The following is a 19,253-nucleotide window of genomic DNA, read 5'->3' as shown; positions in this document are numbered from 1 at the left end:
GCTCCACTGTCTTCACTTCAGCCGTCGCATCACATTGCTACTTCATTTGCATAAGTTACATCTTATTTTTTTTTACTCCGTAGCATTGCTGAACAACAATGGACTGCTGACACCACAGAGTACAAAAAACTAGAAATCTCATTTACGACTTTATATCACATTTTGCCATTTTAATTGCAACGCATACTCTATATCCTGCAACTGTAACTATTTCTCAAAATAGCAACCTTATTTTTTTGCAATGTGACTTTAAATCTCGTAAATGTGACTTTATATCTTCCAATTTGGGGAAAAAGGGAATTTTGCAATTGTGACGGTTTCTTTTAATAGGAAATGTATTCACAATTTGGCTTTCTTATAATTGTCACATTCTTCTTGTAAACTCTGAAATCTAACAATTATCTTTTAATACACACACACACACACACATATATATATTTATATATATATATATATATATATACACACACACACATACATATATAAATACACATATACATACATACATACATACATACAAATATAATCTCTTAAGTAAAAACAATTTCCACCAGACATGTCCACGTGTATCTATGGTAATCTGGTCCCAAATTAGTTCAAATGGTTTAAAAACTCCCAGTTTGGGGAGAATAATTGGTCAGGTGTTTTGTGTTTTGGTGACATTAAGCCAAACAGCTCACCTTCTCCAAGGGCTGGAGCTGAGAGTTGAGGTCCTCCAGTCGTCCAATCAGCTCTCTCTCTTTGGTGAGCTGATGCTCCTCTATGCGCAGGGTGGTGTAGAGCTGCTGCACCAAGAGCTTGACATCGTTCAGTCGATCCGCTTCCTCGTGTGGTAGCATATCTGCAAAGGATGCCAACAGAATATTGCAAAGTCTCGCACATAATGACCCACGATGCAATTGGGCACACTCACCTCTCCTGGGCGGCTGTACCAGGTATGTTGTGTCATTAATGGCTAGCTTAAAGCTGTCCATAAGTAAAATGTCCATTCCTGTCGAGGACGCTATTCTTGCTCCATCTATAGAGAGAGAGAGAAGGAGGGAAATTATAGGAACGCAATCCTCTCACTGAAAAGGTAATGTAATACAAGAGCCAATCTCAATGCTTAATCACAAAGGTTTCCTGCTTTGCATTAGTATGCTCATCAGGAAAAGAAGCATTTTCCAATCTGAGGTGAAAGAGAACGGTAAAGACCGGCGAGAGAAAGCTCAAGTGTCTCTCACACGGGAATAATGGAGCTTGAAACAGAGCAGATATGCAGTTTGCACAAAGTACAAACGATTCTTGCTCCTCAATTAGATTAGAAGACGTACAAATCAATTAAACATGTCAGAGAAAGCCACACATTCATCTGCGATTTGTGGATTAAACTACAAAGAAATGCTTAAATTTGAATTTAAATTTGCCCCTAGAGCTGAGAACAATGACTGTGTTAAAACGTACAATGCTACACTGACTATTCTTAAAGGGATAGTTCACCAAAAAATGAATACTCTGTTATCATTGTGTTATTTGTATACTACCATTGGGATTATATGGAACAGAAATCATTACTGCACGAGTAATATGGACTAACATTTCGTGGTTCTTTATTTTGAAGGAATCCCCTTCCACTTTTTTTCATTCATGTAGAGAAGATTTAAGAACGGCGGGGGCGATATAATTAATCACAACTGTCATGTAAACACCTTAGATATCTGGGGAAGCTTCAGCAAAGGGTTCAACCAAAACTCGACTGTTTTCTAGATTTGGCTTGTGATTTCAGAGATGTTGTGTTGTGCTCTACCTGCGGAGTAGATGGCGACTCGATCGATGCCCCTGTCCTCCGCCTGCAGCTGCTGAAGGAGAACACCCACCGTGTCGCTCAAGGGTTTGAGGGTGAACTGGCAGCGTTCTCGTCGGGACGGCAGACGTACGGAGATCACTGGCAAGCCGTTCTGATACACCACTGTAACGTCTGCAGACACAGAAATGGACATTAGATGTATAGTGACCAAGTTACCTCTGTGTGTGGACAGTGGATGGGTAGACTGCCAGCAGGGGGCAGTATTGTAATGACAATATACTGGTCCCTGTTGAATGATGGGAATTCATCAAACTACTGCAGCATTAGGACTGTCCAGTCTGAGTTATGAAATCTCTCTTGAGCAAGAAACAGACCGGCCACCGTGGAGTCAGTGGACGTCACTGTACATCACAGTTTAGTGGTCCAGAAATCTTCGTACTCTGCATACGCCAAGGGGCTTGCACCGTCCCATTTATAAACTGCCTCATTACTGCAGTCGTTATGTTTAATGAGTCTGAGGGGGACCGTCATGCTCTGCAGTGAGGTCTGATGTCTGGATGATAAAAACTGGAGTCATCAGGGTGATGCACCTTGTGGATGTGAATTTACCCACATGTCCTGTGACTTTAGAGCTGAAAGAGGATAGCTGGACTTATGAGGTTTAAGAAACTATTTCAATATCTTAAGTCATTTGAACTACGCCACCAAGAGCCATTTTATTGAGATTTAAAATACATAGCGTATAAACTTCAAAGCAATTAATTCAAACAAATGCTGTATACCCTTAGAGTTTTGTTATGCAGAAAATACAGAGAGAATCAGACCGTCACTTCAATAATATTTCATTTGATAAAACTATTGACACTCAAAATGTCTCCTCTACAAGCTGCAAAAATAGTTTGGTTTAAGAAATGGTGACACAATATATATTATTATTGTACATCAGTACAACTCACTTCTCAGATGAGTGATAACAATGAGATTAATACAGTTTATTGAAATACTATTTCTTAAGGAACATCTCAATATCACACTGTTTGTCATCCATGTTTTAATTTAAACTGTAAACCTCAAAAATGGAAAGGGATTGTTTACATTTCATTGTATTACATGTAATAGATTATGAGAGATGAACTGGAAAAAAAAGAATATTTTGTGTTAATTTGTGTTAGCACAGAGAACCCATAAGAGAAAAAAAATCCTATTAGAGTCCTATTTTTGTTACATTTTTCATAAATTATTAAACCATTAAAGAATAATGAAATCACTTAATTAAACATCTTTTTGTATCATTAAAATTTAATTAAACCATTAAAGGAATCCAGAAAACATAATTTGGGACAAATTAAAAAAAGAATCTGAATAAGGACATTTCATTCAAGGCATGTTTCAGAAAATTACATCCGGGGGGGGGGGGGGGGATTTTTTTTTTTATAACTTTAAAAAACTTTAGTACTGGAAGTCTGATTAATTTAAGCAAATTGCTTCATTCAAATGTTTTATTTCAATGATATTATTTGGGTGCACATAGTGACTCAAAATTCCTCCATTCCATTATATATATATATATATATACAGTATTGTTCAAAATAATAGCAGTACAATGTGACTAACCAGAATAATCAAGGTTTTTAGTATATTTTTTTATTGCTACGTGGCAAACAAGTTACCAGTAGGTTCAGTAGATTGTCAGAAAACAAACAAGACCCAGCATTCATGATATGCACGCTCTTAAGGCTGTGCAATTGGGCAATTAGTTGAAAGGGGTGTGTTCAAAAAAATAGCAGTGTCTACCTTTGACTGTACAAACTCAAAACTATTTTGTACAAACGTTTTTTTTTTCTGGGATTTAGCAATCCTGTGAATCACTAAACTAATATTTAGTTGTATGACCACAGTTTTTTAAAACTGCTTGACATCTGTGTGGCATGGAGTCAACCAACTTGTGGCACCTCTCAGCTGTTATTCCACTCCATGATTCTTTAACAACATTCCACAATTCCTTCACATTTCTTGGTTTTGCTTCAGAAACAGCATTTTTGATATCACCCCACAAGTTCTCAATTGGATTAAGGTCTGGAGATTGGGCTGGCCACTCCATAACATTAATTTTGTTGGTTTGGAACCAAGACTTTGCCCGTTTACTAGTGTGTTTTGGGTCATTGTCTTGTTGAAACAACCATTTCAAGGGGATGTCCTCTTCAGCATAGGGCAACATGACCTCTTCAAGTATTTTAACATATGCAAACTGATCCATGATCCCTGGTATGCGATAAATAGGCCCAACACCATAGTAGGAGAAACATGCCCATATCATGATGCTTGCACCTCCATGCTTCACTGTCTTCACTGTGTACTGTGGCTTGAATTCAGAGTTTGGGGGTCGTCTCACAAACTGCCTGTGGCCCTTGGACCCAAAAAGAACAATTTTACTCTCATCAGTCCACAAAATGTTCCTCCATTTCTCTTTAGGCCAGTTGATGTGTTCTTTGGCAAATTGTAACCTCTTCTGCACATGCCTTTTTTTTAACAGAGGGACTTTGCGGGGGATTCTTGAAAATAGATTAGCTTCACACAGACGTCTTCTAACTGTCACAGTACTTACAGGTAACTCCAGACTGTCTTTGATCATCCTGGAGGTGATCATTGGCTGAGCCTTTGCCATTCTGGTTATTCTTCTATCCATTTTGATGGTTGTCTTCCGTTTTCTTCCACGTCTCTCTGGTTTTGCTCTCCATTTTAAGGCATTGGAGATCATTTTAGCTGAACAGCCTATCATTTTTTGCACCTCTTTATAGGTTTTCCCCTCTCTAATCAACTTTTTAATCAAAGTACGCTGTTCTTCTGAACAATGTCTTGAACGACCCATTTTCCTCAGCTTTCAAATGCATGTTCAACAAGTGTTGGCTTCATCCTTAAATAGGGGCCACCTGATTCACACCTGTTTCTTCACAAAATTGATGACCTCAGTGATTGAATTCAACACTGCTATTTTTTTTAACACACCCCTTTCAACTAATTCAACTAATTGCCCAATTGCACAGCCTTAAGAGCGTGCATATCATGAATGCTGGGTCTCATTTGTTTTCTGAGAATCTACTGAACCTACTGGTAACTTGTTTGCCACGTAGCAATAAAAAAAATATACGAAAACCTTGATTATTCTGGTTAGTCACATTGTACTGCTATTATTTTGAACAATACTGATATATATATATATATATATATATATATATATATATATATATATATATATATATATATATTTATAGTGATAACATGCAAACTTTCCAAGACTACCAGTTAAATTATTCATTTTCGTAATACTTGTGTTAAACTTGTGTTTTTCTGAATTTCTCACTCAACTATATGTAATATAATATATGAAATATCCATCCTCTAGCTCAAACTTTAGAGCATGACATTAGCAATGCCAAGGTCACTGGTTCAATTCCCAGCGAAAGCAAGGAATGGCTAAATGTGTGCTTTAAATGCAATGCAAGTCACTTTAGATAAACGTAAATGTAAATACAATCCTGAAGCATGATCCACTGGAAATTGCTTTAGCCTTTATAGTTTTTTATGGTTAGCCAACTAGCTCCCTAATGTTAGTTAATGTGGGATATTGTAGTATTAAAGCAGAAAATCCAGACTCAAAACTTTCAATTGATACAGTTAAGTAATAAGTATGATACATTAAGGATGTTAAGTACAAATTCTTATATTTTTGTCACTTTGTCTTTTCATCCAGATTTTCTAATATTTACTTCTCACCAAATGTTTGTTGTTTATACTGTATGGATGGTTCAAGGCTTTGAATGCTTTGATAAAAAATTTCTGACATGTCTTTGGAGAAAAAAAGGATCAAAAACATGCTTCTGAGGAAGGTTTGGATGTACTGAGCACTGCTTTGTAAGCCATGTCAATGATGCAAATACTTACAAGTTTTTGCATGTGTTTAAATGAATTTGCACGGATTTGAGCATGATTTTGAGCATGATTTTGAGCACTCACCTTCTGTAGCAGCAGGTGAACACAGTAGTCTTTGACCCTGCCATGAGGGGGAGCACTTCCAGCCCTACAACGAAAAGAGAGAGAGAACGATGAATCTTATTAAGCATCACAGCTACACAAACACATTGATATTAATCTTCTTGCATGACTGAGTCTGTTTAAATGGTTGCAGACATTCCCCATTTGTACGGGCTTGTCTGACTGCAGAGCGTGAGATATGATGGCACTGAGATCACAGATGGGCTTCTTTCATTGTGAGTAGTTTCTGTATGTGATCTATAACAATCCTTTAGGGGATAAATGAGAAGGTTTTGTCTTCACAATATGATGGGGGGTGGCACTGAGCAACAACACACACTGGTATTGAACATATGCGTGAATAAATGGGGCGGAAGTTGTTCAAACTGGGTGGTCATGCAAATTCAGCGCAACAGGAAGGTGCTAGGTTTGAAAAGGACTTCTGTGTGAGCAGTGTCTGCACTACACTATCGACAATGAAAATGTTTGGTAAGGTGATTGCACCTTAAGGCATAAGAACATTGAAAACACTTTTTACACACACACACACAAAAAACATGCGCATAGTAAACTGTCTCGTCAGTTGGGCGTTTCTGAATTGAGAGGCAGCCAGAAGGGAACCACATGTTTTAAATCCAGGGAAAATACTTCACATTTCCACTGCGTCTCTGGAGAGCACAATCACCAGAGAAAGAGAGAGCAGAGAGAGAGAGAGAGGGGGTTGTGTCCAAACTGAATAGAGATTCTATATTCAGATCATGGGAATTAATAAATAAACTTTGCCTTTCACCACATTATGAGCACACACACACACACACACACACACACACACACACACACACAGAGAGAGAGAGAGAGAGAGAGAGAGAGAGAGAGAGAGAGAGAGAGAGAGAGAGAGAGAGAGAGAGAGAGAGAGAGAGAGAGAGAGAGAGAGAGAGAGAGAGAGAGAGAGAGAGAGAGAGAGAGAGAGAGTTTGCTGAGTTATCAACAGCAGCAGAAGTGTATTTGGGTGTAGAATGTCCAGAGATTTGCAGTGTGGTCAATTCAGTGTTGAGGTGAACCGGTCTGATCCAGACTCTTCTGTCAGCGTGTTTCACAGGCAGCTCCATGTCTTCCTGAAATAGAGCTCTCAATGTTTCCCACCCACACATCACGCATCTACACACTGACTCTCCTCCCACACACACTGCCCCACTAACCTGACAGCACTCCAAAATACTCCACAGCATTTACACACACGGCTGATTTACTCGCATTGTGTCATTTATGGTGCAGCAGTCAAAGCTCATGGCTTGTAATGGGACGCTTGATGGTTGAAATAAGGAACTAGTGAAGAACAAGTCATGAACTATGGGCACTTGGTTTTCCAGGTAGAGTGTTTCTGTAGTAAATTTGCTTTGGCTAAAAGTGACTGTTTACATCTGTGAGCGAAGTCCTCTTTCCACTCCTACTGTAAGCAAATGACTCACTGTACTGTAGCTCCATGACCTAATGCTTGCGTGTAAAACACAAGGGGCCAGCCGCCAGTTTTACCAGATGTTCAGAAGTTACAACCTAGCCTAGTTTTGATGTATTATTAAATATTTGTGTGCCTTTTATTTTAAGAGGACAGTGGAGAGATGACAGGAGAGTATTGGGTGGAGAGAGATGGGAGCGGGATCAGCAAAGGACCTCAAAGAATCGTGGACAATATTCAAACATCTACGAAATTTGAAGGGCAAGTGTGAAGGTTTTCCTGCTCGAAAATCGAAAAATACCATAATAAATAAATGACATAAAATTCTGTAATGATTGATACTTGAATCATACAATACTAAAGCAATTATCAGGTTATGTAGTGTTGGCACGATGGTCTGAAAATAAGTGTGACATTTTTAGACTACATTTTTAACTGGCCTATTAACTATAAACCAATATTTTAAAAAGGCACTTTACATTGTGTGATAAAATAAAATAAAATACAAAAGCTGTTTGGAATGGATGTGTTGTATCTTATAACAGGGACATTGTTTGGTGGGACTCCAAATAATATTAATGCTTCACAAAAGGCTAGAAAGGTATGAAAAATGGCTAATTCATTAAAATTGAAACTTTAAATATAGGAAAAACACTGATTTGAATTGATCTTATTAAAGAGTCACATCCACTGACACTACAGACACTCTGCAACGGATGAAGGTCCATTTGAGGTGTTTCCCGCTGCAGTGGGAAGTAGAAGTCATAGGTCCATCTGATCTGAAGCCCTATCTGTCATCACAAACACAGTGTTTGATTGCCAGATGTCAATAAAACACCACAGATGCAATGCCAGTGCCAATCAGTGTTCTCCGACACACAAGAACAGACAGCACAGAGGTGTAAAGGAGTTTAATGAGTGAATGTGCTGAGCCTAAGGGGGAAAAGGAGACAACTGGAGGTCACTGCAGCTCTCTGTACGCCGTTTAAGTGCAGATTTCAGATGAGAACGGTCATTAATTAGTAATGAAGAGATAACGAACCAATCCCTCCACAGAGGGTGATGTCTGCTTTCATTATTACGACTGAATTTGTGGAGAGGTGTCAGGGGCATTAGACAAGATCAACCGTCTTTAGCTTTCCCCAAACAAACAAAGTGAAGTCTCCGATTCCTACAAAACAGACGGATGCATTCTGCACCTAAAAATGGCAAGAGGCATCTGAAATCGCCTGATCCAATCTGATAGACCTGTCGTCTATGCAGTTTCTGGAAGTGAAGGTGAACTGGCTTTTAACAGCCTGTCAGGAAACAATGTTCCCAAGCCGCCACAATGAGATCCTCTGGAGAAGAGCTAGCTGCTAGCTTTGCCCAAGTATACAAGGAGAACTATTTTTTTTTTTTTAATCTTTCTAATTGAAAACACTCTTTCCATTCATGTTACTCTCGTTATCATCAAGAAAAAAACAATAACATATTATCCTTACTCAATTGAATGTGGCCATTACCAACAGGAGCGTCTGAGATCTGCCTGGATCCTGGATTTGAGTAGGAACGCCTACTAAAACCATCAGCAGTGCAAGCTGATGAACTCCAGACACTTACTGAAGAGATACTGTATAAAGAAATTAATGACTACAGGGGCTTGTGCTGTTGCTTGCTTTATTTCTGTAGAGTGTGGGTAGTTCAGTTGCTGCTAATGGTGAGGATCTGCACATTGTTGTTGCTAAAGTAAGACTAATGGGTTGTTGTTCATGTAGAGCAGGAAATCCTGCTGGAGTTTTAGTTCACAGTTTGGCTTTGGTTTGTTTGGTAAGAGGCAGGCGAGGCTGTCACGCAATCATTGGCTGAAGCATCAGTCCTTGTAAAGACCTGTGAATCTATTTATCTATACAAATCCACTGAGCAGGGGAACCAGGGGAACCTGGAAGGTACAACACACAACATTAATGTTCTCTCTGTTTTGACTTGTACCATATTCTCTTACTTCCTGTCTTGTCCAATCATGTGTCTATACAATACAGGCCTTTTTTGCAGCATGAATAGTTCAGAATAGCTTATTATCATGCATTAAAAAAGAAATACCATTATGCATATCACACAAATAAATGTATCATTTCAATGTTAAGCTGACTTTATAAAGAACTTGCAATAACCAGTGATTATAGAGATTAATAATAATGCAATAATAGTGATTATAGAGATTAATAATAATGCAATAATAGTGCTTATGCAATAATATTATTATTGCAATAATAGTGGTTATGCAAAATAAGCCATTAGTACAGTTTGTGCTTTTTAAGTACTAATAACAGGCAATATTCTGGTAATATGCATGCTAATAAGCAGCGAAGTCCTCAAAATAAAGTGTTGCCATAATTATAACTACACGTTAAACTCCAATGCAGAAGCAAATTCATAAACACTTGCTGGGAAATTATGGCAAACTTGGCAAAACAAATTAAACTCATTCTTCATATGCTACAAAGACCATCATAACATATTCAGAAAAACAAATCTAGGTTTAAAAAGTTTAAAAGAAATTAAAACCAAATGCTTATGTTTGAGAGGAACAAAACTGTAAGCGTTTTACCAAAACAAGTGTAAGATGAAGCGCTGACCCAATAAGACAACGTAGCACAGGCCTCCTTATTCTGGAGCCGTGCCGTACATCCCATGTTACATTTACAGGATAAAATGCATCTCTGATCACCTTCACACTTCTCTGTGCTGTTAGGACTGAGCCAGTCATTGCTGTCTTCACCAGTCAGTCAGACTCACAGTACTGGCTCGAACTGAGACTAGGATCCATGCAGAGAACACTGCAGCCCTGTCCACTTAATAAACGCTATAACAGCATTAAACAAAAACGACTAAAATAACACTGCTGACATTCAAACTATCTGTCAGAGACTACGCACTTCAGTAGAATATCCCATATCAGTGACGCACAGCTGACACACACACATACACTTAGCGGTGTGTGTACTCTCATAATGCACCTGTAATAGTTAGTCAGCGTGAAGTGAAGCCCAAACAGCAATTAGATTAGTGCCGTGATCAGATGCTGCAGTAAGACGCATTACAAGTATAACACCCACACACTCGCGCTTCTTTACGATTTATCAGCACTAAAGACCACCACCACTGTTTTCAATCAGGTCCTCCTTTCATCTTAGGGATTAACATGGAGCACTGTTCTGCAGCAAGACTAAGAACCGGTTCTTCAGAACTAGTACCACTGCCTCTCCTAAATGCCTGCAATTCCTTTGATGTTGCGGATACACTTTATTATTTTAAAATTCAATTATCACTATTAAAAAGCCATTAACTATGACTTTTGCCACAGAAGGCTACTAATTTGTTGCTAATTAATAGTTAGTTCGGTAGTTGTTAAGTTTAGGTATAGGGATGTAGAATACAGTCAAGCAGAATAAATATTAAATAATAAAAAGGCAATATGTTAATAACAGGCATGGTAATTAGCAACTACCGTATTTTTCGGACTATAAGTCGCACCTGAGTATAAGCCACATCAGTCCAAAAATACGTCATGAGGAAAAAAACATATATAAGTCACACTGGACTATAAGTCGCGTTTATTTAGAACCAAGAACCAAGATAAAACATTACCGTCTCCAGCCGCGAGAGGGCGCTCTATGTCTTCAGTGTAGACTACAGGAGCACTGAGCAGCATAGAGCGCCCTCTGGCAGCTGTAGACGGTAATGTTTTCTCTTGGTTCATTTCTCTCGGTTCATGTCAAATTAATTTTGATAAATAAGTCGCACCTGACTATAAGTTGCAGGACCAGCCAAACTATGAAAAAAAGTGTGAGTTATAGTCCGGAAAATACGGTAGTTAATATTGAGAGTTTGTCCCTATTCTAAAATGTTACCGAAACAGAATATTATTAAATACTACTTCAATCGTTTTAGCAATTTGGGATTTTTTTAATAACCGTGTTTTTGCAGCGCTGAATTTACAGGGTCACAGCAAAAGAAATTGTTTTATTTGAGTCGTCAGCTCTCAGTATGAATTGAATGACAACCCTGCTGCCATCGTTCTGCACTGTAAGGAATCAACAGCCCTGTGTTGGTTAGTTATTAGAGGAGAACAGCTTGTGTGGGATTAAATGAATAGCACTGCATTAACAGTGCTGTGGCTTGTGTGTTGAAGGGCTGTAGTGATGGCGGGGAACCAGAAAACCCCTCCCGTCCTCTCTGCACGCTCACACAGCAGCTGAAATATTCAGCAGAGGGCTGGTCAATAGCACAGCACCCGGAGAATCAATGTCATTTAGGCAGAGAGAGAAGGAGAGAGCGTGAGAGAGCCAAAGGCACAAATATGTAGCAGAGCCGAGGGGCTGTTCATACAGGACTTGCTGTTTTTTAGCATCTCATGCCATGAGTGCTTGGTCTTGACGTTTAAGCCAATAGGAAATTAAATTTCACCTTTTAACATTTTGGATTATTCATGTATTCATATCATCATAGTGAGATGACATGTGATGTGATGTGAAATACTTCCACAGATTTGTAGTATTACTATAGAATTTCTCCTGAGCATTGCAAATCCCTTTTTGTTCTTGGTTCTTGTCAACAGTATCTCTGCCATGATCAGCACTGAATGACTGACAACTGACTAATGAAAAGATTCACATTTATCAAATCTTCTTTTAAATGTTTGCTGAAATAAATATCGGAAAAGATCGATTAACAGTTTTGAGAATCTATATCAAATCGACTTTACTTAAAAAAAAAAAATAAAAAAAAAAATAAAAAAAAAGATTAATCAATAAATCTTTTTTTGTTTTTGTTTTTACCCAGCCCTAGAAACATATTTACTGATTAGATTGGTACATGCACATCAACAAAAGTAATATAACTGAATAATTCAATCAGACAACAACATATAGAACAAACACACACTTGTATTAATATCATTATGAGCACATTCCATAGATGTAATTTTTTTTATACTATACAAACTGTATTTTCTATCCCTAAACCTACCCGTCACACAAAACTCAGCGTTTTTTACATTCTCAAAACAATTAGTGAAAAAATTATAATTGGTAATTCATAAGCTTGTTTCCTCGTGCAGATCCAAAAAAAAAAAAAAAAAAAAAAAAACAAGGTCAAAATTATTAGTAATGTTATCTTTGTGAGGACATTTGGTCCCCATAATGTAGGGAATACCAGGTACACACAAACATAGAATTCTGGGAATATCTCTAATTTATAAGATTACTTTTTTTATTTCCACAAACTGTTAATTGAAATATTTTATTGTAAAATGTCCCATTAGATCTGTTAGAGTAAGGTAATAATATACTAAGGAAATAATAACAGTTATTACTGCACCATTTTACAGTCTTTTAGAGTCACAACATCTACAAGTTTAATTTCTAATTTTCATTTCAATTTCATTTATACAAATAGTTTTTGCTATATTCCTCACCAACTATTTTTCTACTAATTTGCTACTTCAATGCTAAATGGAAGTCAAAACTCTTTAACGACATTTCAACATTTAGTGATGAGCAGACTAGAATAATTAAAGCTGTAAGAAAGGATCAAGCCCCTATAAAATTCAATAATTTCGCAATCAAATGTTCAATAAAGATATATGGGTGTGGTGTCCCCAACTTGAACAATCCATTACAAGTTGAATGTAAAAGTAGTTTAAATTCTGATGACTGGAATCAGATGGAAGGATTTCTGGGGGAACACGTTTGAGAGAGCGTGTGCATGGGAAATCTGCAGCAGCACATAGAGAGAGAGAGAGAGAGAGAGAGAGAGACTGCAGGAAATGCTGATTACTGCAGAGGTGGAATCCCTTGCCTGGTAAGGAGGGCTACCCCTCACCTCGCCTCATGCTGGCATCCCCCTCCCTCCCTCATTCACTCTGAATCCTAGTATTTCCCTGCTTGATATGCTATAACGCCCCCGCTACCCCCGCACTGCGCCGAAACAGCTCAGCAGAACTTGCTTCATACCACATGCACGTGCACGTGAGGATTTCCTCACAGGATGTGGCTAGTACATAGCACAAGCTGTTAATAAAACACCTTAACACGTCTACAGGCACACACTCCCTGCTTGTAACACTAATCAATACCCGTCACACAAAACTCAGCGTTTTTTACATTCTCAAAACAATTAGTGAAAAAATTATAATTGGTAATTCATAAGCTTGTTTCCTCGTGCAGATCCAAAAAAAAAAAAAAAAAAAAAAAACAAGGTCAAAATTATTAGTAATGTTATCTTTGTGAGGACATTTGGTCCCCATAATGTAGGGAATACCAGGTACACACAAACATAGAATTCTGGGAATATCTCTAATTTATAAGATTACTTTTTTTATTTCCACAAACTGTTAATTGAAATATTTTATTGTAAAATGTCCCATTAGATCTGTTAGAGTAAGGTAATAATATACTAAGGAAATAATAACAGTTATTACTGCACCATTTTACAGTCTTTTAGAGTCACAACATCTACAAGTTTAATTTCTAATTTTCATTTCAATTTCATTTATACAAATAGTTTTTGCTATATTCCTCACCAACTATTTTTCTACTAATTTGCTACTTCAATGCTAAATGGAAGTCAAAACTCTTTAACGACATTTCAACATTTAGTGATGAGCAGACTAGAATAATTAAAGCTGTAAGAAAGGATCAAGCCCCTATAAAATTCAATAATTTCGCAATCAAATGTTCAATAAAGATATATGGGTGTGGTGTCCCCAACTTGAACAATCCATTACAAGTTGAATGTAAAAGTAGTTTAAATTCTGATGACTGGAATCAGATGGAAGGATTTCTGGGGGAACACGTTTGAGAGAGCGTGTGCATGGGAAATCTGCAGCAGCACATAGAGAGAGAGAGAGAGAGAGAGAGAGAGACTGCAGGAAATGCTGATTACTGCAGAGGTGGAATCCCTTGCCTGGTAAGGAGGGCTACCCCTCACCTCGCCTCATGCTGGCATCCCCCTCCCTCCCTCATTCACTCTGAATCCTAGTATTTCCCTGCTTGATATGCTATAACGCCCCCGCTACCCCCGCACTGCGCCGAAACAGCTCAGCAGAACTTGCTTCATACCACATGCACGTGCACGTGAGGATTTCCTCACAGGATGTGGCTAGTACATAGCACAAGCTGTTAATAAAACACCTTAACACGTCTACAGGCACACACTCCCTGCTTGTAACACTAATCAATGCTTGCTGCAGCATTTTGTAGTATTACTGCAGACACACAAAATCTGGGTGTTTTGCAACAATAGCAACACATATTTCACTGATTGGTGATGTGTATGGACACATCCATTAAGAGCATGAGATGGGATACAGCCCCCCAGACACCATTCGCTCAGCAGTGAATGCATGTGCACAAACCCACAAATATCTGGGTAAGGCGCCCATTGATTTCTGTTCTTAAATTAAGCTAATGATTTTACATAATTCTACTACCCCTTACAGTTTTATTTTTAATTAATTAAAACCTTTCACAATTTAAAATGCACTAATATTATATGGCAGAGCATGAGAAGGATTTTTTTTTCTCCTTTTAAGGCCTGAAATGAAAGGACATGCATCATTAACAACCCTAGGGTGAGTCATAATGACTGAATTTTCATTTCCGAGGAATAGAATAGAATTGAATAGAACAAAAATAGAATAATAATTATAATAACTGTGATATGTTTAATAATAATAAATACGTTAACACTTGTAGATGGAAAGTCACAATAACAAGCAAGTCACAGTTTTGCAATATGATGACTCTTAGATTTTAGCATGGTAATGGATCTGACTAGGGCTACCCTCGAGATTTTTCTGGCTGACTACAAGTCGTTAATTTTAAGCATTACTCGACTAATTTATAACAACGTTTTCAGGATTTCTCAGAGGGCAGGCTTCAAGTATAACTCATTTGAAGTAATGGTGCTTCATATAACATTATCCAGAGAAACAAATGTTAATGATAAATCCCCTGTTATGTTTGTACTGGCTACTGAATACAGGCCACCAGGGCACCATACAGACTTTCTTAAAGAGTTTGGTGATTTTACATCCGAGTTAGTTCTGGCTGCAGATAAAGTTTTAATAGTTGGTGATTTTAATATCCATGTTGATAATGAAAAAGATGCATTGGGATCAGCATTTATAGACATTTTGAACTCTATTGGTGTTAGACAACACGTTTCAGGACCTACTCATTGTCGAAATCATACTCTAGATTTAATACTGTCACATGGAATTGATGTTGATAGTGTTGAAATTATGCAGCCAAGTGATGAAATCTCAGATCATCATTTAGTTTTGTGCAAACTTCATATATCCAAAATTGTAAATTCAACTTCTTGTTAAAAGTATGGAAGAACCATCACTTCTACCAAAAAAGACAGCTTTTTAAGTTATCTTTCTGATGTATCCAAATTCCTTCCCATATCCAAAACCTCAGAACAACTTGATGATGTAACAGAAACTATGGACTCTCTCTTTTCTAGCATTTTAAATACAGTTGCTCCTTTACGCTTAAGGAAGGTTTAGGAAACCAGTATGACACCATAGTATAATGAGCATACTCGCACCCTAAAGAGAGCAGCCCGAAAAATGGAGCGCAGCTGGAAGAAAACAAAACTAGAGGTATTTCGTATTGCTTGGCTGGAAAGTAACCTATCCTACAGAAAAACATTAAAAACTGTTAGACCCGATTACTTTCTCTTTTAGAAGAAAACAAACATAACCCCAGGTATTTATTCAATTTATTCAAAGCCTCAACAAGTGTTGACATTTCCCAACATCACAGCAGTAATGACTTTATGAACTACTTTACTTCTAAAATCGATACTATTAGAGATAAAATTGTAACCATTCAGCCGTCAGCTACAGTATAGCATCAGACAGTGCACTATAGACCCCCTGAGGAACAGTTCCACTCATTCTCTACTATAGGAGAGGAAGAATTGTATAAACTTGTTAAATCATCTAAACCAACAACATGTATGTTAGACCCTATACCCATTTTTAATTCCTCATTGTCATTAGGATATGTCCCCAAAACCTTCAAACTGGCTGTTATTAAGCCTCTCATCAAAAAACTACAACTTGACCCCAAAGAACTAGTTAATTATAGACCAATCTCGAATCTCCCTTTTCTGTCCAAGATACTAGAAAAGGTGGTATCCTCACAATTAGAGTTACAAATGACCTGCTCTTATCATCTGATCGTGGTTGTATCTATCTATTAGTTTTATTGGATCTTAGTGCTGCGTTTGACACGATTGACCACAACATTCTTTTACATAGACTTGAACACTTTGTTGGCATTAATTGAAGTGCATTAGTATGGTTTAAATCGTACTTATATGACCGCCATCAGTTCATAGCAGTGAATGAAGATGTATCATATCGATAACAAGTGCAATATGGAGTACCTCAAGGCTCAGTACTAGGGCCACGACTCTTCACGCTTTATATGTTACCCTTGGGAGATATCATCAGGAAACATGGTGTTAGCTTTCACGGTTATGCTGATGATACTCAGCTCTATATTTCTTTGCGGCCCAGTGAAACACACCAATTTGAAAAACTAATGGAATGCATAGTCAATATAAAAAACTGGATGACGAGTTATTTCTTACTGCTAAATTCTGGGAAAAAAAACAGAGGTGTTAATTATAGGACGTAAAAACTCTGCATGTATTAACCTAGAACACTGTCTAAGACTTGATGGCTGCTCTGTCAATTCTTCGTCATCAGTTAGGAACCTAGGTGTGCTATTTGATCGCAATCTTTCCTTAGAAAACCATGTTTCTAGCATTTGTAAAACTGAATTTTTCCATCTCAAAAATATATCAAAATTACGGCCTATGCTCTCAATGTCAAATGCAGGAATGTTAATCCATGCATTTATGACCTCAAGGTTAGATTATTGTAATGCTTTATTGGGTGGTTGTTCTGCGCACTTAGTAAACAAACTACAGCTAGTCCAAAATGCGTCAGCAAGAGTTCTTACTAGAACCAGGAAGTATGACCATATTAGCCCAGTCCTGTCAACACTGCACTGGCTCCCTATCAAACATTGTATAGATTTTAAAATATTGCTTATTACTTATAAAGCCCTAAATGATTTAGCACCTCAGTATTTGAATGAGCTCCTTTTACATTATAATCCTCTACGTCCGCTACGTTCTCAAAACTCAGGCAATTTGATAATACCGAGAATATCAAAATCAACTGCGGGCGGCAGATCCTTTTCCTATTCGGCGCCTAAACTCTGGAATAACCTACCTAACATTGTTCTAGCCTTGGTTTCTTGCCGCTGTTGCCTCTGGCTTGCTTAGTTGGGGTCACTTCATCTACAGTGATATCGTTGACTTTAAACTGAACAGAGATGACATCACTGAATTCAATGATGAACTGCCTTTAACTGTCATTTTGCATTATTGACACACTGTTTTCCTAATGAATGTTGTTCAGTTGCTTTGACACAATGTATTGTTTAAAGCGCTATATAAATAAAGGTGACTTGACTAATAGTCACATGTTTATTAATAAACCATATAAATCATAATAATGAGCCTGTAATTGCCTACATAGCCTAACAAGTGCTCAAGTTTGCTACAGCACACCGGCAGAAATAATAATTATGAACGTGCCGGGGAAAAACAGCAAGTAGAATGCAATAACATTTAAATCATGTATTGATAAACTAGTGCTTTCTTTGTTTTTGACTTAAGAGATGAAGCCAGTGACACTGAAATGTAGTGATGCGCCTTTATTCCTCTCTTATATGGATTACATATTCCGATAAAATTTGTTTTCTATTTAAATTTTTTCATTTAGAAGTAAAAATTTCACTCTCTGTAGATTTATTTTTCATAATGACAAGTATACACAGAGTTTCGAAGTGACGCACACGCACAGGTTCACAGAGAAAGAGACTGCAGAAAGCATATCCTGTTTGCCTTTATTAATTTACAAAAGCGCAACATTTCTTTGTTATTGTGAGTGCACACAAATAAACGTATTAAACGTATAAAAGTCTTTATGCATTCAAAAAAATTATAACTTTTATCAGTACAAGTAAAAACGATGAGTAAGTGACCGAACCGGGGTCTCCATCTGTCATACGGCGAGTGTTACTGTTCACTTGAGCGCACATTTTTCTAGGATAACATTATATTAAGCGGTCATGCAAAGTTGCTACTTCATACACCTTTCAGATGAAAAGCCATATTTGATGTCAATGAATAATAGGTGAGTCTTTGATGTCCTTCCCAATGTATTACCACACAGACCAGCTTTTAACTATCGGTCCATCACGGCCATCATTGAGTGAATTCGTCATGCACTTTGTGTGGAAGTTTTCATTTTTTTTCACGACTAAGTGACTGATAAAATTTTAGTTGACCAAGCCTCTTCTCTTCAAATTAACCATTGGTCGACTATTAGGGGGAAATTATATTATATTATATTATATTATATTATATTATATTATATTATATTATATTAATGAGAAATACTTACAGTTAGGAGATATAGTCATAATCCAGATTAATTAAATGGAAATTGTGGGAAATAAAGTTGCAATTTTGAGATTAAAAGTGTTAGTATTACTTTGAGACAGAAACAGGCTAGCATAATTAACCGGAACTGATATCTATATCTGATATTTCTCTTTTAAGCTTCTATTGTCTTACACAGTGATAAAATACATCATAAAAACATCCTTTGTCATAGCAACAATTTGCATTTACATAGCAACTATATTTTTATACAGTATAGAGAGACCTGACTACTCTTCCCTGTTTAGCTATCTTATGTAGTGATAACTTGTGGGAAGTAAACACTAAAAAAGGGATGTTAGATTTTGAATTTAACACAAGTTTCTCTTATTATTTCCCCAATGTGTTCTGTTGTTGAAAGTATGAAGTCAGTGCAGCTGAATCATCCTGTTTGGATTCATT

General features: G+C 37.3%; 1 protein-coding gene across 1 annotated transcript in view; it reads right to left on the bottom strand.

Moving 5' to 3' along the window:
- The window catches only part of mcu (mitochondrial calcium uniporter), a 66,275-nt gene that overhangs the window by 9,302 nt on the left and 37,720 nt on the right, over positions 1-19,253 (bottom strand). Inside the window, exons 4-7 of the mRNA XM_026224570.1 lie at positions 5,801-5,864; positions 1,787-1,957; positions 914-1,018; positions 681-841 (exon numbers count right to left, since the gene is read on the bottom strand). Of these exons, the coding sequence (XP_026080355.1) occupies positions 681-841; positions 914-1,018; positions 1,787-1,957; positions 5,801-5,864 (501 nt within the window). The remainder of the gene's footprint in view (positions 1-680; positions 842-913; positions 1,019-1,786; positions 1,958-5,800; positions 5,865-19,253) is intronic.

Source organism: Carassius auratus, chromosome 38 (genome assembly GCF_003368295.1).
Source record: "Carassius auratus strain Wakin chromosome 38, ASM336829v1, whole genome shotgun sequence".
Classification (NCBI taxonomy): domain Eukaryota; kingdom Metazoa; phylum Chordata; class Actinopteri; order Cypriniformes; family Cyprinidae; genus Carassius; species Carassius auratus.
This window is presented reverse-complemented; position numbering and strand designations above follow the sequence as displayed.